The sequence below is a fragment of the Aspergillus aculeatus genome, assembly GCF_001890905.1.
Source record: "Aspergillus aculeatus ATCC 16872 unplaced genomic scaffold ASPACscaffold_7, whole genome shotgun sequence".
In the NCBI taxonomy this organism is placed as follows: Eukaryota; Fungi; Ascomycota; class Eurotiomycetes; order Eurotiales; family Aspergillaceae; genus Aspergillus; species Aspergillus aculeatus.
The window spans coordinates 1,364,914-1,391,421 of record NW_017962982.1 but is presented as its reverse complement, the minus strand read 5'-3'; the positions used below and the strand labels follow the sequence as shown (position 1 = coordinate 1,391,421).

Below are 26,508 nucleotides of genomic sequence, written 5' to 3'. Positions count from 1 at the left end.
ATCACTAGGATCCATGCCAGAAGGATGATGCGTTTGCTTAAGTTCCTCTGCTCCGTCGCGGAAGCTTGTAAATAAGTTTGTTTTGTTTTGACCCGCAGTGTGCTGAGGGACAAATGCCCCGCCATTTGATTGACATGATCATGTCATATAATTCCCTGATTCTCGGAGAGACGTGGTTCCCTATTGGTATATCACTGTTGAGCCCTCTTCAGCTGACTATGCTTATTCTTTCCCCCCTCAGCTGCCACTCCACCCAGGACCTTCACGGATGTCTTCGACTACAGCACCGAGCCAGCTTCGGAGTCTATCGTTCCTTATGAGTGGCAGACTCCAGAATTCTCGAACCCTTGGGAAACGTACTGATTATCTTGCCAGTGGGCCAAGGCACAGTGCGATATGCCACCGCAGATAGCGATCAAACGAACTGCACCTTATCGGTGAGCCAACAACTGCATTGATTGGTATGCTTGTCTCGGTTCTTGGGCTCTTGCAAATATGACTGGGCTAGTGTCAAGACAGAAACAAGGCTGACAAGATCCTTAGTGGTCGATCCACCTGGGCTACTACGAGGCCATATCTGCGGACTCGAACGGCGGGGCACAAGCAACACGGCACCAATCCACACATGCGACACTGTCTTGGTTATCTGCGCCAGAGCTTGATGTGTGCAGCTGATACTACGTTAGAGCCCGTGGACGCCAGGCTGGGTGGTGTTATTGGATGGGGCAATAAGCGGGCTTGTTGTGGTTATGCCGCCTTGCTGAAGTGGGCTGAAGAGCGCCGAGGTCATGATCTGAAAGCCTTCTCTGATCATGGTCTGGGGAGTCAAAGGTAGCAAGGAAGGCGAGCGAACTAGGGTTTTTTCATCAGGATGTAGGATCGGTTGCAACAACATCAAGTGATGGAAAGAGATACTAAACAGCTTGTGAGACCATAAACAAACGATGAAGCGAAACGGACCGACCACAAATTCAAGATACCAGATCCGAGTCCAGTGCGGTCTTAGGTTGAGTATGGTTCCCATTTCAATATTCTCTCAGCAGGTGGAATATTGGGCCAGATGCAAAGTGGGTCTGCACGGTAAGTAACCCGACAGCTTCACATCAAACATAGCATTTTCAGTCTCGACGGCCTCGCACTATGATTAGGACATTTAAGACCTTGAAGCAATTACATCACTGTACTGCTAGCATGCGTGGCCCATCTGCTTACCGACAAGTCTATTTTGCTGCCTTGCCTGTCGATTCTCCCCCAATTTCTCCCAGCCACCTTTATTTTATACTACGCCTGCCGAAATCCTTTATCGCTGATAAGGATCGCGGTTGTACGAAGGTATGCACGCCTGTCACTCCCAGTCATTGATCTGTCCTCTAAGGCTTTGTGGCTGACATCCCCAGTCACTCTGGTCGCAATCTTAACTCCCATGTTGTTCGCACCCCTCCTGGCCTGCGTCGTATGGCCATCATTTGCCGAATCCGTCACCGCAGGCAATGTCTCGACATCCGACATCACGCAATCTGATCAGATCATACAGCGCAATGCTCTGATTGAGTCATACCTTGGACATCGGCCCATACGGGGGGTCAGGAAGATGAGCGATGATGAGGGCGAAAAGTTCCTCATGGATTATTGGCAATTTGACGACGAGGAGAACTATTCTACGATCGGCAACTCGTCCAACACCGCCGATGAGTTGACGTCGCCAGCCAGACGTTCTGAGAACCTACAAACGACGGAAGAAGTCGACTTTCAACCACAGACATACCCCTTCAACCCCTCGTACTCGAGTGGTTTGGAAGGCGAGGGGCGCGGTTGGAGGGCGGATTTCTCACCGCTTCTTCGGCGGGACTTCCGTTGTCCGAGCGGCACCTCCAACTGCACATCGATCGACCGGCCCGACAGCTGCTGCAGTACGGATGATACGTGCGTCCTGGTCAAGGACACCGGGTCCGGGGACGTGGGCTGTTGTCCGAAGGGCAAGACCTGCTCGGGCACCATCGGCTCATGTTCCGAGGGGTACTCCAGCTGCCCGTCATCCATGGGCGGCGGATGCTGCATTCCAGGCTATGAGTGCGTTACTGGTGGCTGTAAGTGGATTCTAATGATAAGCGTCCCCCCGCTGCAAGACTTATGCTGATCTCGTGCGTAGGTATGCGGGTCTTTACCATCACGGTGACCGTGAGCTCGACCGTTATGCTGTCCACCTCCACACAGACAGTTGCCGCGACTACCAACACGCTATCCACGGGGGATCTGATTCCTCCCGCACGGCCTACGAGTGTGTCCACGGCCACGAGCTCCAGCACCAGCAAAACTACCAGCACCGCGACCGTGTCAGTCTGTCCGACGGGGTTTTATGCCTGTTCGGCATATTACCAGGGTGGGTGCTGCCGGACGGGTCGCGATTGCGACACCACATCTTGTCCAGCGACGCCCTCGACGACTATCGCTAGTGATGGAGTCACTATTGTGGTCCCGGTGACCACTGCCACGGGAGCCGCCACAGCGGCAACCACCAGCAGCAGCAGCAGCAGCAGTACGGGCCGATGCGCGAGTGGGTGGTTTAGTTGCGCCGATACAGTTGGGGGTGGTTGCTGTCCGACGGGATACCGCTGCGGCTCCAGCTGTACGGCAGTCTCGACGGCCACGGAGACTGTCTCGAAGGAGCAACCGACGAGTGGAAGTCAAAAGAGAGGGGTGTCAAAAGGGATGGCAGGAGTGAGCATCGTAGTTGCAGTAGCTATAACAGTCCTAAGCATGAGCTGATAGCCTTAGTTATAACGAAAGATTTGAGATCGCGGACGGTTAAATGAAAGCCCAAGCCGACAGGCAATGCGGAAAAAGGTAAAAGTAATTGATGGCTCACGGATAAGCGATTCAGCTTTGACAGGCAAAAAAGCCCCGTGGGGCTTTGGAGCACGTGGGGCGTGTTGCTTTACCGGATCGGGAGGAATCCCGGTGAAGAGAGAGTCAAGAGACCCTCCGACCCTCTCCGATGCCGCCGCCTTCAAGTTGACTCCTCCTCCTTCTCCTCCTTCTCCTCTTTCAACTTGGCCCGCTCCACTCCAACCCCATTTGCTTCTTTTCGCTTTTTCTTCCTCTTGCACTTCCATTCCGTTCTTCAGTTGTGTCATTGCATTTTCCTCTTCCTCCTTTCAATTGTTTTCTTTTTCTTTTTACCAATCAATCATCATCAAAATGGCCAGCCAAAACCAACAGAAGCCCCTGCCCTTCCAGTACCAGTTCATTGCTGGTGCCGTGGCTGGTGTGTCCGAGGTACGCATCGCGTGATCCCCATCAATTGACTCTGAACAACATGGAAGCTAACATTGATGGGATAGATTCTGGTCATGTACGATGCATTCATAATCTCTCCAATGTTTGCAATGACTAACAAGCATTAACCCCAGGTACCCACTTGACGTGGTCAAGACCCGAGTGTAAGCCTCCCAAGCACCAAGCACCTTTTCCGACTCCCTGCCATCCACCCCACAAACAAACAACTTTGGACTAACACACCATGACCGCTCTGATAGTCAACTTCAGACCGGTGCCGCGACCGCGGGACAAGACCACTACAATGGCATGTTCGACTGCCTGCGCAAGATCGTGAAGAACGAAGGGTAAACAACCTCCTCCTTCCTCCTCCGTCCGAAACCCCAACACCACACCACACCACCAACCCGAGGCCCACAAACTAACACCTCCCCTTTCAATCGCACCAGCTTCTCCCGCCTGTACCGCGGAATCTCCGCCCCGATCCTGATGGAAGCGCCCAAGCGCGCGACCAAATTCGCCGCCAACGACAGCTGGGGCAGCTTCTACCGGAACCTGTTCGGCGCGGCAGAGCAGACGCAGTCCCTCGCCATCCTGACGGGCGCCACCGCGGGTGCGACGGAGTCGTTCGTGGTCGTGCCCTTCGAGCTGGTCAAGATCCGGCTGCAGGACCGCGCGTCGGCCGGCAAGTACAACGGGATGCTGGACGTGGTGCGCAAGATCGTCGCGGCCGAGGGACCCCTGGCCCTGTACAACGGCCTCGAGTCCACCCTGTGGCGCCACATCCTCTGGAACTCCGGGTACTTCGGCTGCATCTTCCAGGTGCGCGCGCAGCTCCCCGCCGCCGAGCCCGGCAACAAGGCCCAGCAGACCCGCAACGACCTCATCGCCGGAACCGTTGGCGGCACCGCGGGTACCATCCTCAACACTCCCATGGACGTCGTCAAGAGCCGCATCCAGAACACCGACAAGATCCCCGGCCAGGTCCCCAAGTACAACTGGGCCTGGCCCGCCGTCGGCACCGTCATGAAGGAGGAAGGCTTCGGCGCCCTGTACAAGGGCTTCATCCCCAAGGTCCTGCGGCTGGGCCCCGGCGGTGGTATCCTGTTGGTCGTGTTCACCGGCGTGATGGATTTCTTCCGCAAGATGCGCGATGAGTAGATTCCCTTTCTTTCTGGGTTTTGCTGATTTGGTTGTTGTTGTTGTTGTTGTTTTTACTTTTTCTTTATGATCATCATGATAGAAGAGGGGGGAAAGAGAGAGAGGGGAAAAAAAAGGAGCAAGGATAGAAGAGAGATATCCGACTTATCTTATCTTGTCGCAATAGATTCATCCTCTATTGTTGTCGTTGTCGTTGTTATGAATAACCTTTCTTGTATTTGCATGCAGAATATGATCATCCGTTGATGTGATACCAAACCAGAGAGCCAGCCATTTGTAAAGATGCTAGTCAACAGCGAAGTGCATCCTACATAACTCCCTTTCCATGACCTACCCTAGAAAGAAATGAAATACTCCATAGATGGGCACGCAAAGATCAACTCGGCGGGTAGACCATTTACCCGCTACACCACAGATACACAAACGGTACATACCTCCCTCCCATCGACGCTACGACTTTTTAGGACGCGGCGGCGGCGGCGGCGGCGGCGGCGGCGCCGAGTAAGGCTGGGGATGGAGGAACCGCACGCACGTGCAAGGGTGTTCCCCAGTTCCTCTCTCGTCCATTCACAGCACCCAGGGTCCTACAGTAGTTCGTCCACATTTGACAGGATCCCAGTTCGGATCCATCACCCACCTACCTAGTACCCACCAGGTGGGCTGAGGGCCGCCACTCCCCTTCTAGTATGTGCATACCCTGTGCATCTGCCCTACAGTGACACCATACTCTACCTACCATCCACCTCAAGGGGTCGAGGCCGACCGTCGATCATTACAAGCTTACTGGCTTACTGGCTAGATATCAATCGAGTCAAGTATTGAATGCAAATATCGTTATATAAATGACTTATATTATGAAGGTCGAAACGGTCAGCCGTTAATGACGCCCGAGAATGGGTTTCCATGCGTTAGCACACAACAAAAAAGCAAGATTGTCAAGGCGTATCAAGCGTATAATTAAAAAGGGAAAAGGGTATCGATGTAAAAACGAGCAAGGAGAGGAAAAGAGCCAAAGGAACAACGTATATGTCAAGGTAAAATCAAAATCCGACGACAGTCGCCATTAAGGAGAGCAAAGTCCAAAGCCATAACAGATAAACTCGCATCAGCAACATCAATCAAAAGCCATCCAAAATTGAGAAATGAAGGCAGAAGAGAACAAGGAATCAAAGCACACCCTTGAGAACCGATGACAATAGAGGTCATTTCAGCCATTAGCCTCGACGAAATCTGTCAAAACTTCCGCGTACGCCGGTCACCCATTTGACGCCTTTGTGTACAACAAGGTCATGACATGCAGTCGTTCAAGATATGAAAGGCAGAGCTCATCCGGAGCGTGAACAAGATTCAGTTCATCTCCATTGCGTATTCGTCTTCTTCCTTGAAGCTCATGCCAGCATGGCCCGAGCTATTCCAATACTGGGCTTGTCCAGGGCCCCCGCCATTGCTGCTGCTGCCACTGTTGAAGGGTGGGCTCAGGCTCTGGGGGCTCAATGTTCCGTTGCCGCTGACAGAATCCCCGGCAATGTTGGTGTGCTTGGGCACCCGGAGACCGCTGCCTGGCGCTCTGCTATAGGCAAAGGAGCTAGGATCATTCTTCTCTAGCGCATCGAGGATCTCGGTGCGCATACGCTTTTCCTCCTCAGTCTGCTCAAACGGCCAAGTGCCACCCAGCCTGCTGATCAATTCTGCCAGCTCTGACTCCTGTTGAAGCTTGACGTGCAGGGCCCACATCAAGTCCCGCATCCAACCGACTGCTCCGTTGAGAATATCGCCCTTGTTGGGCCCTTTCTCTTTTTCCTCGATTGGGAGACCCATGGTGATGTTACCAGCAGTGGCGCGGCGCCCATTGCCTCCAGCGAGCAAGGATGTTGCAGCATTGGCGGTAGCTCCGGTACCAGACATGGCAGTATTGTTGACAAGCTGCTTACGAACCTTGTCATCCTCCAAGCGGTGCTGGGGTACCAAATGGGAAAGATCCTGAATGCGTTCGTTGATGTTGTCTCGCCGCCGGCGTTCGACGAGATTGTGAGAGGCTCTGCGACGGCGCCGCTTCGCCTCTTGCGATTCTAAATCCTGTGCGGACCCTGGCATATGCGTATCAACCTTGGCCGGCAAGGAGGCATGCTTGCCCGATTTGAGGATTTCCGAAATCCCTGCATGGTGAGATGGATGGCCAGGAGATGAGATGGGTGACTCCACATAGGAATGCGCACTCCCGGGCGTACCATCCCACTGGTTGGATAGCGTCTTCTGGTGCCGATGCTGAAGGCCAGTCCGAATAGGTTGAGTAGGGAAGCTCCCAGACTCCGGTGTCCCGAGGGTCAAAGCGCCCAGCGCTGGGGTCTTGGGGGTCATCGGGCTGCGTCCATCGTACGAGGCCCGGTCGAGCGCTTGTATGCTTGGCCGAGCCTTGGCATTCAGATAGCTCTGGTCAAAATGGGATCCGTTGCCCTGGAGGTGAGGCGCTTGTCCTGGCTGGCCCATGCTCCGGAAGTGGTCATAATTGAAACTATGCATGAATGGACTGTGCATGGGAGCTCCGTCTGGCGTGTTGGAGTACATCTGTGACATTTGGCCCGGGTGACTCATCGAGATCCCAGCGCTAGACTGTTGGTCCTGGAGATAGTTCTGTTGGACTCCATTGTGGCCGTTGATTTCCAAATCCAGCAGCTCGTCGGTATCGATCCCAGAGTTACCGAAATTAAAACTAGAGGAAAGGTTCTGTTGCGAGGAGAACGGGTATGACATGAAGCCGTTCTGCATGCTCAACTCCGAGGGGTCAACCCCTTCATTGGGGTTTCCGAATTGGTTTGACATCGAATAGCCGGATTGCGACATTATATAATGGTGTGGGTCACTGCTGTGCTCGTCAGGCTCAGTCTTGATGAGAATGCTAGTTTCCGCCATTTCCCCGCGCATGCGCCCCATCCTTCCAATCCAAGTCAATAGTGTTATCAGAGGGTGATCTTACGGTTCAAAGGCGAACCTGGTAGAGATGATGACTTGATGCTCGCCAAACACAGATTGTCAAAAGAAAAACTTGATCTCCGGTGGTGGAAGAAAATCGTCCTAGCGGCAGGGCAAATGATTCAGACGGTGTTGGATAGTCAACGGGCGGTGACGTCGATTCATCAAAGGGGTTCGACAGAGCAAGATTAGCCGGAGAAGATCTAATGATCTAATAAGATTCCAAGGTCCTGTCAGCCTGGTTCTTAAACAAGGAGAGATGCGTGTGGCAATGAACCGCCCTATGAGTCGAGTCTGAGAACGCCAACGGGGGTGGCTCAGGCCTCGACTACAAGTATGGGGGACACTTACCAAGCAAACGAGAAATTCAGTCTAGTAACAAAAGCCAAGCCTGGCGATGCCTCCTAGATGGACGGAGAATGCGATTGGTTTATGGCGTCCGAACGGAACGGGGGTAACGCGAGGGGTTGTCGCGATGAACTGTAAGCGGGCGCGGTGGACAGAGTGCCGGGCGAAAGCAGGATTTGGGGGAGGTGGACAGGACGGAAAAATGCCACTATCGTGGACGGAGGCCAGAAAAGTCCGAGGTATCTGTGCTGTCACTCGTCGAGCGCGCCGAAAGAAGAATGTCTAATAAGGTTGGCCTGGGGTAAGTGACTGGGGAAGAAAGTCAAGAGAGGAGCTGAAATGAACCAGAAAAAGAAAAGAGGACAGGACGGCGGCGATCAAAGGAAAAGGCTCCGTCGTTGAGTGGCCATAAGCGAGGCAAAAAAAAAATAATAAAGGAGACGGAGAGAAAGGCGGGCAAGAGACAAGAATAGATGATGGGGCCGCGGAGGCGACGGACTGAACCAAAATGGGGAGGGGGAGGGACGAGGGACGAGAGGGGAGAGAAGGGGGAGGGGGAGGAAGAAGGTCCAAGGCCAGGCAATAAAGTGATAAAGTGAGGTGGGAAATAGAGGTGTCAGATCAGACCGGAAATAGCCTTGTAATCTTTGTGGGAAAGGTTAAGAGTACGGAGTAGAATCGCCACCGAAGAAATGAAGTGAGATATTGTGTTGCTTCAATTAATCGGGATTGCTTGATGAGAGCGTAAGGAAAGAAGGGAAGGGGGGGGAAAGGAGGAAGAAGGAAGGAGGGGAAAGAATTGGGAATTTGAGGCGGTACTGGTCCGGGGTAAGGCTAAGGGAAGAGCGTAGTCCGAAAGTGGGCTGTGGAGGGGAGAGAGACTCTTGTAGGTTGTAGAGTAGAGAGTTGGTTCCATCCAAGTTGTGTTGCCAGGTAAAACTGGCTGGATTGAGACACAATCAATAGGCGCAAAGAGCGCCAGAGGCGGTGGACACGCCCCACTTCAGTAGGAGGGCGGTAAATTTCGGCAGTAACTCATCTGCCTCGCTCTTTCACCCTCTTTCTCTCTCTCTCTCTCTCTCTCTTTCTCGGTTTCCGTCCGTTGTCTCTTGTCATCCCCAGATTCTCGGATAACTCCGTTGTGGATCATCAGGATGGTCCATTCCACCTCCATGTCTTTGGTCATGGTTACCATGCAGCTGATGGCAATGATACCAGATTCAAAACATTCTCTTTGCCCTCACTTCTTCCCCCCTCCTTAGCCCCTCAGCTCTGTCCTCACTACCCCTCGATATGTAATCCCCGCGCTTCACGCGAGACGGACAGATCTTCCCGTTTCGGGGTCCGTGAGACAAGACTAGGACGGCTCGGTGATCCTGCACAGTAAGAGCGCCCCACGGACACTCTCGGACCACGTTGGATCGTCGCATAGGCGCCTTATTGTTCTCCCAATAATCCGGGTTTGATGGACATTGGGCTTCCGCCTAGAGAATCTGCAGGGGCTGAGAGGCCATCACACCTGCATGCTTCTCTTCCTTCGGTCTTTCCCCGGGCTCCAAGCCGGTGACGTAACTGATGGATGATGGTCTCCGGCCGAGGGGCCTCTTTTGCCGATGTAGGTCTTGGCTCGAGTGGCCGCTCTCTTCCGCTGTCATAATGGTCCCGGGGTGTGCATGTATGTGTGTGTGTGTGTATGTGCGCTTGGGCCATCATAGAAAATAAAGAGAGAGATGATATCCGCCAAGGGAAACATAGGAAACAGAAATCAGGACAGAAGAAGAAATGTGTCATGCTTACCAGATATTGATGAAAAGGATATAGATAGGCGAGATATAGCTAGGTGATTTGCTCATAGACGTCCTGGGTGATGATCAGTACTGGTGTTGAAGATGTATTCAAAGATACACGTTTGATGGCGGCGTAACGAAGTCAAAAGCATGACAAGGCAATCAGACAGAGGGAAACAGATGTGCACACGTGGAGAATAGGGTTGAGCTGCTTATGCTCCGCTAACAAGGCTAGGCAGAAGGGGGAAAGCAAGCGGCTTGGAAGACAACACAGTGTTGAACAGCCAGCCTTATCACATCGGCGGAAGGGGAGTTTATATGCACGAGTATTGGGGCTTTGAGGGTAGGGGGGAAAGCAGGACACCTAAGGCTGTGAACACTTACATAGACCCTGTTTAATGTCGACAGTCGATACTGTGAGGGGTTCGTGCTCAGCAACAGAGCAAATATAGGGACCAGTGGGAAAAGAAAGATGGCTATAAATCAGGGTCGTATTAGCTCAGCAACAGCTGGGCAATGCAGCGACTCGAGAAGGGAAATCCTAGCGTTATCGGCCAGGGACACAATAACACAATGGCGATGGGAGAAAAAGTAAGTTGGGAGAAGGGTATACTTTATAGGTACAGTACAAGAACTGGAATTTCCAAGACCTAGGGCTGGAAGTGCTGAGGACAAGACGAATATAAAGGAGATTCACGACCATATTCACTTCCTCTCATTTGCTATATCATGGTTCAGGTCATGCAGGGCGTCGATCCTCAATTCAGCGAGGCTTAACACACCACCCATAGGAATTACTTGCGTAAACCGGTTCTTCAGCCAGATAGAATGTCGCTAAAATGATTCAAGGAAAGTGAAGGAAGAATCAAAAATCAAAATATGAAGGGTATTAATTCCTCTCCGGTAACAAGAGCAAGTAGGTAAAAGAAGTAAAAAGAAAAGAAAAATCAAAAGCACAATAATAACATGAAATAAAATCAAATAAAATAGCACTGCATAAACTAAAACGCAGGCCAAAGGATGGAGGGGGGGAAGGCCAGGAAGAGGGCGAGAGCCAATCACGATGCAGCAGTCGGTAGGCAAGACGAAGGATACGCTATCCAAATCGCAAGATGCAGGACATTTAAGCCCGTGAATCAGACCAATGCGAGAGGTAAGAAGGGGGATGATGGTTGTGGTTGGAGAATCCGACTAGAAAAGGGAGGGAGGGGACGAAGCCTGGAGGGGTGCAGTATAGAAAAGACAGTCAACTGTTAAGGAGGGTAGCACCGTCCGCATAGAGGAGAATAACGTCCATTCTCGAATCCCATGAGCACCTCCCAAGTACTACTATATTTGTCACCTGTTCCGCCTCTGCCAGGGAAGTTCAATGACTCACCCGCGTCAGCCTCTGCTTGACGATTACTCTACTTAGTCTGCCATCCTCTTTCTTCTTTTTATTGGGGAGTTGGCAGATTACTCTCATTCACTCGTATCTGCCCCTTAATCGCCTAAATGCGGAAAAGAGGTGATGATGCCAGTGAAGATGAAGGGAGGGGCGCAATGGGGACAGGGCACAATGGCTTATCAACATCCGTCGGGACAAGTCCCGACGCTTAGGGAAGGAAATGTCGTCTTCGATACGAGTACATAGTCCACTAAGAATGTATCAGATGCCAGAACCACCACCCATCATCTCCCCTCACCCTCCCCCTCCCTCCTTCTGCTCTAAGCATACCGGATCATGTACACGTATAGACAGAAAGACTAAATGACCAAGGAGCGTGAGATCTCATGAATACGCTAGTTCACTTCGAGATCAAGGCCTATGACATCATGATTCAACTGAGCAAGAAATGGTTCTTCGTCCTTAAGTAGAAATCCCCTTAGAATCGATAGAGAAACGAGCTTTGGGAAGATGGTGGCATATCGCGGGTATCGAGGAATGGATGAATGATCTAAAGCTCCCATGTGGAAGAAAGGATCTGTGGCTTAATCCAGCAATCCCTCTCCAGCTTATTTGCCCGTACACGGCGAACAGTTTATCATTTCGGAGGATCGCTGGACACTAGCGGGATCGACAAGCTGGAGAAACCATGCCGCATTATCATGATTAGTATTGATCGCATCTTACCTCCATTGCAGGCTGCATTGGACCCGAATTGGGAGCATGACTGTCTCGGTACCAGAGCCTCATCCTCCTATAATGATCACTGATTGTAGCCCTACTGTTTATCAAAACGCGGTCATAGGCTACCTGAGCCACGGACCACTCTGCAGAAGGAGTTGGATTCGAGTAAATTGCGATGACTTGCTTCCTTGGAAACCCATTGCCTTCATCCATCGCCTGTCCGAGCACGTCGGGGGCTGACACAGAGAGGCGGTCCGTGACACTGTGCAGCCAGCAGCCTGTAGCTTCCCGAGAAGGCGTGCATCTGCCTATGCCATCTGATAGGGTGTGGTAGGATCCTCGGTTCTGCAACTCCCTGCTCGCTTGGGCATTTGACATTCTAATGAAGTCTAACGCATGGATCTTTATACTGATTTGGCGCCGTTCATGGATGGAATTAGTTTTCCCCTTCCCCCCCTTCCCCCCTCCCCACCCTCTCATCGTTCTTTATGCAACAACAACCAACACCACCACCACCACCATCACTACCACCCCGGGTATTCATATGTACCCACCCCCCAAGACCATCTCAATCATCCGACTTTGCTTTTGCAACGGAATTTAAGACATAGAGGGCTCATTTTTGCTGCGATCCTTGCCCTTTAGGATTTAGAATACGGGTGACTCCCTCAGGAATGTGAAGGAGCCCCCAACTATCTATCTTGTGTATACTGTCCCATCATCCATAGCGAATGCTAAAAACAGACAGAGTCGATCCGAGATTGGAATGCTGTCAATTCCCTGGGTCGCCAATCAACTCTGGAGATCAAATCAATCAACGGTCCTGCCTGGCCGCAAACAGCCAGCCCGGTAGCTTTGGTTCATCTCAGCTCTTTATCTAGGTCCACCTTGCAGTGCTATCGCAGACCAGACCGGCTGGTATGCCACGATCCTGCCTAATTCACCAGAGGTACAGCCGACAGGCGCGAATTACGTCAATTCCTGTATCAGCTGTTATGCTTTCTCCCCTCATGACGGGGTGGAACGCGGTATGTATGTCTGTATGTCTGGAAGTCTGTACGGTACATCACCCATCCTTCCCACAACGATAAAACAATCGTACATGCATCTCACGGTGAATGGAGAGATGTGAAGGCTTGCACCAGACCCCATTGATTTTATCTGTCTCGAGATTGCGTCTGCGACCAGAAATGGGAAAAAAGGTGTGGTCTTTTGGGAAAGCAGAAATTGAGTCAAGAGCATTGGCTCCCGCAATTCGCGCCCGCCCCGGCCCGTCAAGGTTCGGAGTGCGTGGCCGATATCCACGGTTACTGCAAGGAGTTTGGCTACACAACATACACTCAATCTCAGAATCAGCACCATAGCACACAAGCCAACTTGAAACTTGGTGGATCGAAAAGCGTCCTTGACTACTCGTCACGGCGAGCACTGGTACAGGGGACTAGTGACTAGCTGCTGGCTGAAACGCGCAGGTGACAGCGCGCTATTTTGTACTCGGGTTGGGTGATCGTTATAGCCGATGATGTGCAATACGGCCGGGAAAGAGGATCGTCGCATCTGCCTAGCAGATGGTGGCAACGAAGCTGGGATAGCAGGCAACTTCTGTGACTCAAACCCAAACTCAAACTCACTCTAGTCCACAAGCTGGGTTTGAGTCTTGAGATTGGAAATAGTTACTGTCGGGCTTGATGATTTCGATGATGGCTATCAACGAACAGTGATAGGTGGGTACGACTGAAGTGTCTTGTCACTGTTATCTACAGTACTCTAGCTTTCCGACTGGGAAGCAGAGGCTACCATCTATGTGTATGTAGTGGGTGCCCTGCTGAAGTTGCCTGATGCAACCCAACAGTTGACTTCAACATGGACAATCGGCTCTTTTCCGGTAAAATAGGCACATGGCCAATGGCTTGGTAGGCTGCTGCAATCAACGGAAGCTCCACCCGAGATCGACTGGGACTACTAACTCAGTACATGTACGTTGATCGCCAATGACCTTGAGTATGATCGATTCGACAGTTGAACAGAAGTTGGCAATGCGGCTAATGGTCCTCCGATCAGGCTTTTGCCTTGGATCGAGGAAGTTACTACTCGGCTGGTGGCTGATACTATGCGAGGTAAGGTAGACGATAGGGTATATTACCATTTACCGCAACAAGTAGATTACCTTGTGTCCATGCCATGGTCAGTTCTAGCCTTCGACCCCACTAATGTATGAAGGACGTCAACATTATTCACGGATCCGCCGTGGTCAATACTATGAGTACTATGTACCTAGTAGTAATGCGCTTGTACTCAATACAGTACGTACTGAGTAGGTATGAGTAGGTATGAGTAGAAAGTAGTGCGAAAGGTCAGCCAGCGGGAACAGCGCCAGACCCGCGGGGATCACCCTCCTCCCCATGTAGTGGGCGGTGTGGCCCACTGCTCCAGTCTCAGAGCTTGGGGGCTTGAGATTCAGTGGGTGACCAATCAAATGTATTCAGACCGAGCGGCAATGTTCAGGTCTCAGTCATCAATTGGACAATTAGAGCTCGTCTGAATTCCACCAGCAAAAGTTTGGGCTGACTCGAGTCACCGCCTGACAGTACTGCCCCCTCCCCGATCCTCTGATTGGCAAGCGGGGCTATCGGAGCTAACTAGCCGTTCCATCCCAGGAGAGGACTGGACGGAAGTCCACCTACACTCAACCTTGTTGAACCTGGGAACTGCTGCCTCCATTCCACACTTCATTCACTGTGATCGTGGATGATAACAGGCGAGTTTCCTCAAGTCCTGAACAACCCAGACTGTATCAGATCGAACTCAATATCTTACCAACAACAATAGCAGCAGCAACAGCAAAACAGTGAGTATTCCCTGTTATGACCTTATCCCCGAAATAGCAACTAGCCAGCTGCTCATCCACACCTCCATCATCACCACCACACACCATTACCACTACTACTACTACTACTACTACTACTACTACTACTACTACTACTACTACTACCACCACCACTAATTCACTACCCCCCTCACCCTCACACACACTTTCACCATTCCCCCCCCTCCTCTCCTCTCCCCTCCCCTCCCTTCTCCTTTCCCCCCTCCCCCCTCCCACCCACACCCACCCCCTCTTCGTCTGTCGGGCAAGTCATCTGACGACTGGCTAATCTTGCAACCTGTATAGAGTCGATCTCTGTTGCTCTCGACAAAAATAGGGTGGCCCTAGCGTTACGTTCATTCACCACCATCTATTCTTTCCTCCCCCCCCCCTCGGCATCGTCATCGCCTTCATCATTTTGCAGCTTCTAATCCTCCCCCCACCTCCCCCTTTCCCTGTCATTCTCCGGTCTGCGCAGCTCTCCACTTCGCTATACTAGCTTTCACCCCGACCTTCACATTCCTTGCGCTGAGGTTGGAGGTTAATCGCCATTCCGGATCGGTGGAAAGGTCTTGGGCCATACAAGTGTTACATCAGCTTCCTCGGAGATATCGTACTGTTTCAGCTCACTCGACTGTCGAGCTCTAGAGTCACACCTTTGCGGTTTTCAGCTACAGAGCCGGCTGCTTCAGACAGATAGCCCGCCCCCCCCTCCTTCGTCCCTTCCGTCTTCCACACGGTACCCTATACATACGGATCTGGAAGGAGTCACAGGCTTATCAGCTTCACTTTGCTCGACGTGCGACTAAGCCACTTTGACTCGAGTAGCAGACACTAGGTTTGCCCCGTGCCCAAGCTCCTCGGGAGGCTAGTCCGGTTGCGCGACAGTCATCTGGCCCGCTCAGGTCTCGTCCTATCACTGCCGCACTCGTTCTTCTTGCGTGCAGCTGCTGTGTCTTGTCCCCCTCCTCCAGTGGTATTCGCAGATCATCTGCACGCGCATATTGGTTTCCGTCCTGCATAGTCCCTGCAGAGGTCTCCTCGCCTTGATACCGCAATTTCGCGCTCTCAGTGGTCTGCCCCGTCTTTTACGCTTCCGCAATAGTAGCAGTATCGGCATCCGAGCTTGCCTCCTCCTTTCCGTTGTCGCAGCCCACCTTCCCTCCCACCTAGGTCAATCCACAGCTTAGTGGCGAAGCAAATCGTGACCATGGCCACGACTTCCTTCCGTGATTCCGTGAACTCATTGGGTTGGTCTCGGAGAGATCCAGATCTACCGGCGCGCACCAACTCGTCAAATGCTCCTTTCCTATCACGGTTGCAGTCTTGGAATCCATTTGGGCAAGGGGAAGGCTATCTGCAGCTGCCCACCCATGAAGCTCCAGGAGCTCCTCTGCCAGCCCCGACTCGACGGGAAGAAGAAGATAGTTTCTTTGCTTGTGAGTAGTCCTCCTAGCGCATGATCTGATTATTCCGACATACTGCCCGTTTCCTTGATTTCCCGCACTGGTTGGTTCAGGTGACAGAGACTCAGTTCCTGCATCGCATCGGAGTTTCACCCAGGCCCTAGTAACGGGCAATACTAATGGCTTCTATTTGGATGTTCCACTCTGTTATATCCCCGTCATTTGAGTTCGCTAATCATGCATCCCGTTCTAGTAAGCCGATGGGACCGAATGCTCATTTTCATTGCGTGCAACCTGGGTGCTGCCGTCTGCTTCCTTATTTGCTTTTTCCTCTTTCCAGTCCTGTCGCTCAAACCCCGCAAATTTGCCATCTTGTAAGTTGCTTGTCCCTTATCCCGATTGATCTTCTGGAACCTCGACACAACTGGAGAATTTGAGGTGGTGGTGTGCTCTTCCTGCCCTTGCTGGAGAGCATGCACGACCAAGCCACATTCCAGCTTCCGTGCTACACTCTATTGCAACTCAATAGTTGATGCGCCAAGGCCGGTGTGAATGAGAGACTGTGGCTGACCCAACCGGTTTTTGCTTGGAAATTAGATGGTCCGTCGGTTCTTTGCTATTCTTACTATCATGGGCAGTCCTCATGGGACCTATGGTCTATGCCAGACATTTGGTCTCGGGATCACGACTGCCATTCACGGCCGCCTATTTCGGTTCGATCGCCATGACCCTCTATTTTGCTATTGGGGTAAGTTTCCATGCCTCCTCTAAGCTTCGACTGTGGTGCCAAGATGCATCCCTGTTGCTCCCGTGTCGAGTATGCCTGCGCTATCAGCGCCAGCTGCTCAGCGATCTCAGTAGCTACTGCTGAAGGATCTTGCATGTCGCCTGGGCTGCACCGTGCACAATGCTCGAGGTCTCTTCCAACAAGGATTCATGACATCATGATGCATTGAATTGCCAGGGCGTTCAAAGTGATCTTCTACCGCACACCTCCGACAGTGCTGCTTTCTCTTTGGGAATGCACGTGCACATGCACGTGCAGGTGCAAAGACTCCAGATTGGGATGGGAATAACGGCTAACATGCTTTCACGGTCTCACAGCTCCATTCCACCTTGTTGACCCTGATCTCGTCGATCTTCCAGCTCGCCGCTCTGCTTTGGTATCTTGTCAGCTACTTCCCAATGGGTAGCACGGGTTTGCAATTCATGGGACGATTTGGCGCGCAGCGTGTCACGGCATGGATGACCAGCTGATGACCTTTGCCCCTTTCTGTATAGAGTAACGACGCGACGTTTCTCTTTTTGTGGTCTGCTGTAGACACCTTACTGTATAATGCCGCATCTTGGCGCGAACATGAGCATGTTGGGAGCATGGTTGATCGACTAGCGGGGGAGATTGCTGATTGGCTCCTGATGATTGTATATCACGACTACCAACCAGACTACATTGTTTAGTATGACCAATCAATCAACCTGTAAGATGATACAAGCGCCGACTTCGCACCAAGCTCTTTCTTCTTTCTTTTCTATCAATCCCTCTTCTCTTACTGCCTCTTCGCCGATTCCCTTCTCCATCCTGCATGAATGCTCAGCGGATAGTACGACCCTTGTCCCCCTCGCTCTACCCTCTCTCCCCCCTTCCTCTCCCTCTTTCTAGACACAAGTCTCCCACCCCCATACCCCACAAGAATAAAGAGGAAACCTGGAACCTCAGCTTCTAAATCAAGTAACAGTCCCACAGCAGAAATCACACCGGGATATTGCATGCATGCATGCGCATACGAGTGTGTATGTGTTCCCTTGACCCCTAAACATCCCCGGCGCCCCGTTTGTCCAACCACTTCCTTCCTTCAGCTTTTCTTTCTTTTTTCGCGTGCGGCTACGCTACGTCTCCAGCCAAGTGTGTGTGCCATGGTATCGCCGTCTTCCCTTCCCTGCTCTGTCCCTTTCGCCAGAAAACCTTGGCTTGGTACAGTACAGGTGGCAGGCTGCGACTTGTGCCGATAACGTTTAATGTTTCTGGAATAAGAAGGAGACATTCCTGCGGTTGGGGTTGTATGTTCATGTTACGCGAGATCCGGCTGGGTGATATGTGCAGCTCTGGTTTTGGTTTGTGGGTTGGTTTGCGATTGTGTGTAGATTCCTGAGGAAAGTAAGCGGCTTGGGAGAGGTGAGGCCTCTAGAAAAGTTGACGGGTTTTCGGTGATGGGCTGATGCCGGGGGGGCAGGAGTACATATAGCTCGGGAAAGGATTTCCAGGGAGGTTGTTTGGTTTGATTTCTGATGGGGATGGTTTTCGGGTTCAGAGGATGGGTAAAGGGCAGGTACATGTACATGTGCTGTACTGTGTACAGTCTGTACATGTGTGCTCTGGGCTGTACTTTCGATGGAGGTAGATACGTCACATTTGGATGGGGATTGCACCTAAGAGAGAGATGCTTAGGGTTCATCCTACGTGGAGAGTGAGTTCCCTTTGCTTTGGGGTTTGTCTTGCTTGATTATGTTCTTGTTCTGGATTAATGCAATGCATGACAGCATCTGAAGATCTTCTGGATAGCTGATACTAATTTGACGGGTATGCTCAGGACAAGCCTGGACAGATGTGTCCTCTGATCACTGCGATCCATCTACTGACATCTTCGGTTTTCATCGGCACGCCACCTATCTTGGCCGTTTCTCTTCCCCTCCTTGGACTGGAATCGCGAGTCGTCGAGGATCATCATGTATTTCTTCACGGTCCATGTCCACCAGCAGCCTGATATGCACTCCTCGGTGTTCTCGGGGTGGATCCTCGTGTACCGCGCCTATAATCCTCCACCTCATACCCTACTTCCCCCGACTCATCACCATCCCTACGGAGCCATGAACGACCTTGACGCCTGGAATCTCCGCTTCCCAGATGCCGGTCTCGCCGCCCGAGCCCACTTCATGCCACCGCTTCAGCAGATCGTTGCTCTCCACCGGCTTGACCTCCTGGGAGACAGTGCCGACCGTGATGTGGGGGGTCTCGTTGGCGCACGGCCAGTCGCCCTGGCTCCCGTCCTCTGGGGGCAGGATGCGCGCGACAAACGCCATGAGGCGGTTGTCCCAGATGAGGCGCTCAAGGCGCACGCGGGCAGGAGCCAGGATGGGGGTGATGGTGGGATCGGATTCGGGCTTGCTCTTCATCTTCTCGACGTAGTGGCGGGTGTACCCCTCCCAGATGTCGGGGCTGTCTCTCTTCGAGGCCCGATGGATCAACGTGACATGAAAGGTAGGCTGGATGCGGCGCGATCGCGCGAGCTGATGGTAGATGCGGGCTCGCTCGGGGTCGGTGGAAGGCGGGAACAGCGACTGCAGGACGTTCGTGATCTCGGCCGGCGGCAGGCTGATGCAGAAGTACTCGAGCTTCTTGGCCAGATCCTCGGCAGTCGGGGCTACCGTGTTGTCGGGGGTGCTGGTTTTGCCGTTGCTCTTGTTCTTCTGTTTCTGGACCTGTTTGGCTGAGCTGTAACCCTGGCTGAGGTCGAGCTCCACCTGATAGTCGTTCATCGCCCAATTGATGGCGTCGTCGAGCTGCTGTGCGGTGGGAACCTCCTTCACCAGTTTGGGGTAGGACGAGTGCAGGGCTTTCACGACTGTCTCGAGATTCTCCCGCGAAGAGGCTGCGACATCCAGATCAATGACCTCGTCGAAGTCTGAATCTGGGATACGGTCCGTGTTCACGCCCTCGAAACGAGTAAGGAACCCCTCCATGATCCCGATGATCTCTTCTGTGTTCTTGGTGCCTGCACGGATCGTCTGGTGGTTGTCGCCACGATTCAGTACCCGCTGTCTCGTAACCTCGCGAATACCAGGGAGCATCTCCTGCTTGGGGTCGTGGACGTAGTGAAGTGCGATGAATCGAGCCCTGGGAACCCCTGCGGAGACATCCTGTATGAGCTGCTCGCGTTCGCGCTTCTGGTGATTATTCCGGTCCGCAACCACCACCGGATGTATGGCAAGCAGTTTGTTTATATCCATGGCAAACTTCTTCGGTTTGTTCTTCTGTTTCGGGATGTTGTCGTTCTGCACTTGGCCCCAGTTGAACAATTTGACCAAAGCAAGACCCAGGGTGGTCTTTCCGCATCCCAGGGAAGCTACAGGGACCAAGACAACATCTCTTACAACCTCCTCCTTTGAGTCTTCAGATTCCATTTGGATGATTTCAGAACCGTTCATCCCGTGCTCCTGAAAAAAGCCTTCTCGCATAGCGATGATCCCGTGGTTCTTGTTATACTGCTCCCCTAGGTGCGGGTTCTGTGCGAGCTGTCTGCGAGCATACTGTAGATACAGTTCCGTGATCTTCTTGTGCTTCTTGATATTAGGATATTTGCCGGCGATGATCGCTTTGGTGCACTCGCGCCACTGCCTGTACATCAAGTAAGGCTCTTCAAACTTGTACTTGAAGAACCAATCATGGTAGGGAGGACGGCCACCTTCACCCATCTGGCAGCGAATCACAAACCCTTCGGTCTCGCGACCATCCCATGTTCCGGTCTCTGCACACTCCTCAAGGAACTTCTTCACCTGGTCGAGATCCTCGTACACAACAAAGTTAGCCTTCTTGAAGCCCCACGAGTCGGCGAAGGCGTGGACTTCTGCGCTGGAGCACGTGGCGAACTTCGGAACGTTGAAGTTGAGACCGTGTAGGTAGATTCCTGAGACCGTCTCGTCGTATGCAAGGACATGCTCTTCGAAGCTGTCGTCACAGAGCTCGCCGACTGCCGTCACATTGAGTCTGCGCAATTCTCGTGCCAAGTCCTTGACAGATTTCCCAACAGACTTGACATGCCTCTCGACCCACCGTTCACCGGCCTGGGCGTGGCTCACTTCCGCATCATTTCGAACACCCGTCGAGTGCTTACTGCAGACCAGAAGAGTTCCGTCTTCGAGCCCAGAGATGAAAATGATGCACCCATTCTCTTTCACGCTGAGCTCGTACGGCCCTCGTGTGTTCATCTCAATATTCCTCCATTTTGTCGCGTTGACCTCCTCGATGTTGAAGAATTTATCATATCCCCGGACCGCGATTTCATGTGTACCGTCCTTCCTTTGGGTGGTGAAAAGACCTCGAGCGTAAGTAGGGAGATCGTGACGTCGGTAATCCCAATCCATGAACTTCCAAGAGTTTACTCTGATGCCGTCGGTCTTGTCCACATCGAATGTCGACTTCTTGCAGGTGAAGGTTCTCTTGCTCTCGGCTTTGCCTCTCTTTCTGGCCTCTTCCAGGCTCTCCACAAGCTGAGCTACTTCCTGCTCATCCTGCCGGACCGGTGTGATGTTCTCGTAGGACATGGTGGTGAATCGTTGTTTCGTGTTGACTTGGATCGCAGGTGTAAAGCACCGTGGGTGCTGAATGCGCGCGTGAAGGAGCTGAGGCCGACAGCTTCGAAGGAAGGGAGGGGCCGCTGACTTGTGTCGCCTGGGCCAGAAAACAATTGCTCTTAGGATTAATCTCGCTGGCTTCATCAAACAGATGAGTTTCGATCGGGGGTGCTCAACGAATCATTGACAGCAGACAGTGGTGGGGGAAGGGAAAAGAGCTAGGTACTTTTCAGTCTTGTCGGAAATTGGAGTTGCTTATCGGCTCTATTCGTATGCGGGGCAGAGCTACTCCATAAGTGTAACTGACCTTTTTTTACTGCACCATCCATCCGCTTACCCGATTCGGTCGCCGCCTCTTCGAAATCGGACCCCGCGCGGTATCTGTACGGAGTAGGAAGTGAGCATACCGTGCACCGTTTACTGCAGCATTTGTGTGTCGACGTGAGCGCTGTAAGTGAAAGGGCATAACACCACTATTCTGCGCTGAAAGTATAGGGCGTAATGGTATCATACGTCTTCTGCTTGAGCACATGTATCACCATGACAATACAAAGTTGTTCGTAGTTGGATTCCATAGTCTGATCTCCGTATATAGAGGCTTGTTTCCGAACCCTAGCCACGTGATGCGCTATTCCTTATGGGGCAAGGCTGTATTTACAGGGAATGCTTTGTAGACCAGCCGCTCCGTATTAAACCGGCAATGTAGAGTACAGTACTTGGGTAAGCTGTAACCTAATGGTACAGTACCTGTAATATTATATCTTGAGATAACCCACACCTGCGATATGTCGCTGAGGCCAAGAGCCATCAACATTCGACCGCCCCTCATAAATTGACTAACAACCTTGATTCCTGGCAGCGTACATGATAACTCACATGATATGCAGGAAAAGTGTGCTGAGAACATCACAAATTGCCGAGGCGGCGAATTGCAGTGATTGAACACTCCGGCGATAACATACTATGCAGGAAGATGAGATTGTTCTGCGCAAGATCCCCCAGTCCGTGTCGGCCGGCCGGGGAGCATAACTCTTGTGATCCTCGATACTCCCCTTGATCACCCTAATCGATAGACCCAAGCTAAGCTATACATTGATGAGATGGCCGCCTACGTATGGGACGAACTTGGTGTGCTGCCTTTGTCGTCCGGTATCAAACATGCCCTTGCCAGTGCCGATTGGACGAGGGATAAAAGCCCAGCAAAAAGCGAGAGAACAGAATCCTGAATTGCAGGATTTCTATCACTATATAACTGTTTACATTTTGTTCCTACCATTTGGTCTTTGTTGACGAGTTGGGGTGTGATCAACGTGTGATTGGCCTCCCTCGGGGGTGACACCAGTTCAAGTATCTAAGTTCCATGGACAGGGGGGGGACGCTACCAGATACGACCGGCATATACGCAAGACGGTGTCTTATTATCCCGCATATCTACGGGGTCGACTGGTGTCAAAGTCTTCCATGTCCTTTATCGAGCGACTTCTGCTGCATTATGGGAGATGGCCAGTGCCGAAATCCGTACTTGTTATGGACAAGGCGTCGTTCCATCGTTCTGACCGGGTTAAGCAGTTGTGCGCCGATGCTGGGGTCAAGCTCTTATACCTGCCGCCGTGTTCACCAGATTTCATTCCTATCGAAGAGTTCTTTGCGGAAGTGAAGCGTTACATAGAGAAAGTGTGGCCAAGGTCCAGAACGAGCTTCCAAGGGAGGTTTTCATGTCTTCCTTCAGGATGTCTTCACGAAGTCGGCGCAAGAAGGAGAGTGCCGAAGGCCATCTTCGACATACGGGCCTAACGGTGGAAAGACAGCCATGAATTGCACTTTTTCGAATTTATGTATACATGTAATATGTTACCGTGCTAAACCAGTTTTTCGGGGGTACTCGCTCAATAATAACGCGTGTTGGGGGGTAGGCCCTGTAATTTATCAATTTTCTGGACATCGTGGCAGTTAGTATCTGGTTCTGTTGCAATGGAGCTGCACGAACCAAAAGCTCGACCTCATACTCTCAGTATACTTTCTCACGAATGTCCATATCTTGAAATGCCATGGCAACATCAAAATCAATCCAGACCATTCTACTACCGGACACAACGAGCATATTCTTTGGGTAGATATCATGGTGATGGGTGAGTGCTTTGTGAATCTGTTTGATCCCATCAACCGCATAGCGAAACAGATCATCAGAGTAATTCATGCAATTTAGCTTTTCGGCTGCCGGGAGGTACTCGAGTACAATCGCCTTCGGTACGAATCTATCCTTTTAGAAATAATTCAGCTGCTGGTTGAAATCGGACGGATCGAGGCGATCAATGTAGCCTTGAAGAATGGAACGAAACCACTGTCGCACACGCCGAATTCGAGGAGATTACGGTATGCATTCAGCTCGCAACGGAAACGAGTTAGATCTCGACCTCTTCTGCTACACCCGGGATAACCATTACCATGGAACTGATATGTCAGTGTCGTCCTAGAATGGCAAAGAAGCTTGACTGATCAGCTTCATAATGCGTGTCTTCCCACATGTTCGTACTTCGAGTACAGTTAAAGCTTCTGATCGGCTGATCTCCCGTTGAATGGCAATATCGTGGGGATCCAAATCAAGCGAGCAATCGCCCTGCGGCCCCATGGCTGCTATATGAGCTACATGGGCTCAGGGGTCGTGGGTGAACTGAGTTCGATTTGGGCAGGAGAGCCGGCACCAAGAGCGCGCCTCTTTGGCGCCACAGTACATAAACTTCTAGAGTCATGTTGATACTAATCATACTATGTATACTGATTTTAGCACTTCAAGCGCCCCGCATTCCGGAACCTCAACCATGGTATGACCCACCCTTGCGGAGTATTTCGACAGTTCGACGGCTTTGCGTTTCCATGGCATTAGAGTAACTGAAAATGGATAATACTCAATCACTCCACTTCTGCATTCTCTCTCCATTGCTCTTTCGACTATACATAAGCAAGAGACCAGTCCTGGTCCTAACACCACAAATCCCAAGTATGATGCAGACGATACTCAAATCATCCCATGGCCGGAATTCAGCTACCCAGTCATCATGCAATGGTACGGAGAACTATTGAATTCGACGCAGATTCGTCCTGACCCATTTACCTCATCCCCTACCTTCGAGGGATGAAGCCACATTTCATCTTCGTTTCTCGGATCTGGTTAAAAACCGGTTGAGATCCGGCCTTCGAGCTGGTTTCGAACAACTCGCGCCGGAGCTCCGAATACGGCAGCTTTCTGTCATAACAATTGACGGAGGGGAATCTGCACGTATCATCGATCAGTCCAGGCCGGACGCAGCGTTCATTGTCGTTGGTGCAAGTCTCACCGCAGGCTTCAATCGAGCGCCTGGGGACTTGAAGGCCTCCTGGAAGTGAAGATCTTCAATGCTCTTCTCACAAGACCGGCTGGATCAGCGAGAATATAGGCAGTTTTGGCTCAGGTGAGTTTCTATATGGAACAGCACAATGCCAGGCACGGGTTTATCCTCTCGGACGCCGAGCTTGTCGCAGTGAAACGACTGGATGACGGTGGTCGTTTAGCCGTCGCTACATGCATCCTATGGTCAAGTGGAGGTGTTGGGAGGCTTTCGGTATTGCTAGGACTGTGGTACCTTGGCATGCTAGCGGCTGAGAACAATTTTTGGTCTCTACACTAGGCTCATATTTCTTTTCATGCACGGGGTCTCCTGACCCGCTCTTGTAGCTAGCTATATATGTAGCTATTCAAAGTCATCACTGATAACTCTTTGATTGTTACAGCTTAGTACACAAGTAAGATTCTGTAAGCAAAAAATTCCTCCAAGGTCCTGCATGCCATCAAACTTCTATACTGAAAATTTCCAAATCTTTAGTCAACTACTGCTGCAGTACTGTAATTGATGCATCTCCTTTCAGCAACAGTATTTAGAATAAACTGCTAGATGCCAGCTCAGATGAAAACTGAATTAGGCAGTTCCGGTTTCCGATTTGCAGCCACAATGTCTTGCTGATGATGTTAGGGCTATCTGAACATCAGGTGTAGTATATCATCCGAGCTTTGTATAATTATCTATAGTTACTCAGAGAAGTCAGAATCTAACACTTCTATCTGAGCTGTAGCCCGCATCGGCTGTGGTTTCTTTCGCTGGCCGATTAATAGCAGCTTTGTGACTATCGACCTTTGCTCATAAATTATTCTACTTCAAGCTCGTATCTTACATTTGTATTGCGCAGTGTGAAAAAAAATCCTTTCTCTTGATGATCTGTTAAAGGAAAGCTGCAGAAAACCTCCCAAGCTTAATTCCCTTGTCGATGGCTGGTGGCCAACAGTCTCTAAGTGTCCGATCAATGTCGCACGCTACTTGATTCTTGATCAAAATATGAATGTTAGAATATTTGTTGCCTTGCCAGATTTCTTCCACGGCGCGAGCCTATGATTCCGTAAGTTGCGATTTTGTTGCCCAAGCTTTGAATCTATCTTTCGTACACTTTGTGAGAGAAGCAATATTGTATTTATCAGTAACTATATACACATTCATGTCCAGCAGAGTAGGATTTCGTTTTGAAAGAGTCTGTAAAGCTTGGCCTTGTGTCTGTATAGCTTGGTCTATACGGAGTCGAACATCATGTTGATTGCCTTGGGAATCGTCAGGTAAACTGATTGTTCTGGTCATACCCTTCTGAATATTATCAGCTGTTATTGATATAACTCTCTGTATTGTCCTTACAAGGAAGTTTGGGCGATATGTTGCGGCCAAAACGTCAGACTGAGCACTTACAACCGCGCGATGCACTCGATGATTATAGTTGCCATAACAAATAGTTATATCCGAGTGCTTAAGTGAAGTTATGCCTCGCTTCAAGAGTGAGCGACGCAACCCACATGGCCATTTTCTAAGATCCAGGTGCCTGGGACAATCCGATATTCTTTTCCTGAAACTGATGGGTGCAACACTCAGCCCAATTCCGACAGTAGGACGTAAGGGAACCTAGTATCCGAACCTGTGTAGGGTTGCTGAAGACATCAATTGTCCGGACTTTGAGCATGCCCTTTTTTTCCGCTCGCCGCCACCTCCGACCGACCCCTCCTTCACGTCCGCCTAACTGATTCAAAATCTCCCCACCCCCATTTACAAGTCTCTCTGCCTCACTCTATTCAACTAGCACGTCTGTGTGTGACTCAAGGTCTGTCTAATTTCACTGATTGACCCAAATCTGGCCTGACTAACTCAATCGATAATTGTCTAG

At 51.3% G+C, this 26,508-nt stretch overlaps 6 protein-coding genes across 6 annotated transcripts; 4 read left to right on the top strand and 2 right to left on the bottom strand.

The window, feature by feature from the left end:
- Positions 1-253: 253 nt before the first annotated feature.
- ASPACDRAFT_78426 (uncharacterized protein) lies at positions 254-1,282 on the top strand. The gene is made up of 2 exons (XM_020205174.1): positions 254-461; positions 544-1,282. Exon 2 carries the CDS (start codon positions 626-628, stop codon positions 833-835), a length of 210 nt encoding a protein of 69 aa, XP_020056818.1. The 5' UTR covers positions 254-461; positions 544-625; the 3' UTR covers positions 836-1,282.
- A 141-nt stretch (positions 1,283-1,423) lies between these two features.
- On the top strand, positions 1,424-2,751 carry ASPACDRAFT_16756 (putative GPI anchored protein; the record flags this gene model as incomplete). The annotated part of the gene is made up of 2 exons (XM_020197169.1): positions 1,424-2,087; positions 2,150-2,751. Coding segments are annotated over 2 exons (1,266 nt in total), but the record flags the coding sequence as incomplete, so codon positions are not given.
- A 447-nt stretch (positions 2,752-3,198) lies between these two features.
- Positions 3,199-4,437, top strand: ASPACDRAFT_60298 (putative mitochondrial 2-oxodicarboxylate carrier protein; the record flags this gene model as incomplete). Its single annotated transcript, XM_020203546.1, has 5 exons — positions 3,199-3,276; positions 3,342-3,352; positions 3,411-3,440; positions 3,537-3,623; positions 3,726-4,437. 5 exons carry the CDS (start codon positions 3,199-3,201, stop codon positions 4,435-4,437), a joined length of 918 nt encoding a protein of 305 aa, XP_020056816.1.
- A 1,347-nt stretch (positions 4,438-5,784) lies between these two features.
- Positions 5,785-7,347, bottom strand: ASPACDRAFT_1869143 (basic helix-loop-helix domain-containing protein; the record flags this gene model as incomplete). Its single annotated transcript, XM_020197925.1, has 1 exon — positions 5,785-7,347. The coding sequence occupies one exon, from the start codon at positions 7,345-7,347 to the stop codon at positions 5,785-5,787; it is 1,563 nt and encodes a 520-aa protein (XP_020056815.1).
- An 8,381-nt stretch (positions 7,348-15,728) lies between these two features.
- Positions 15,729-17,181, top strand: ASPACDRAFT_27908 (putative Golgi traffic protein SFT2; the record flags this gene model as incomplete). The annotated part of the gene is made up of 4 exons (XM_020199521.1): positions 15,729-15,957; positions 16,178-16,298; positions 16,522-16,672; positions 17,029-17,181. The coding sequence occupies 4 exons, from the start codon at positions 15,729-15,731 to the stop codon at positions 17,179-17,181; spliced, it is 654 nt and encodes a 217-aa protein (XP_020056814.1).
- A 1,258-nt stretch (positions 17,182-18,439) lies between these two features.
- On the bottom strand, positions 18,440-21,333 carry ASPACDRAFT_78415 (tRNA ligase). Its single transcript, XM_020205173.1, has one exon. The coding sequence runs from the start codon at positions 21,241-21,243 to the stop codon at positions 18,754-18,756; it is 2,490 nt and encodes an 829-aa protein (XP_020056813.1). The 5' UTR covers positions 21,244-21,333; the 3' UTR covers positions 18,440-18,753.
- Between the last annotated feature and the right edge of the window lie 5,175 nt (positions 21,334-26,508).

Excerpts from the sequence above, each read along its gene's own strand:
- ASPACDRAFT_78426 (XM_020205174.1), top strand. The coding sequence starts at position 626 with ATGCGACACTGTCTTGGTTATCTGCGCCAGAGCTTGATGTGTGCAGCT.
- ASPACDRAFT_78415 (XM_020205173.1), bottom strand. The coding sequence starts at position 21,243 with ATGTCCTACGAGAACATCACACCGGTCCGGCAGGATGAGCAGGAAGTA.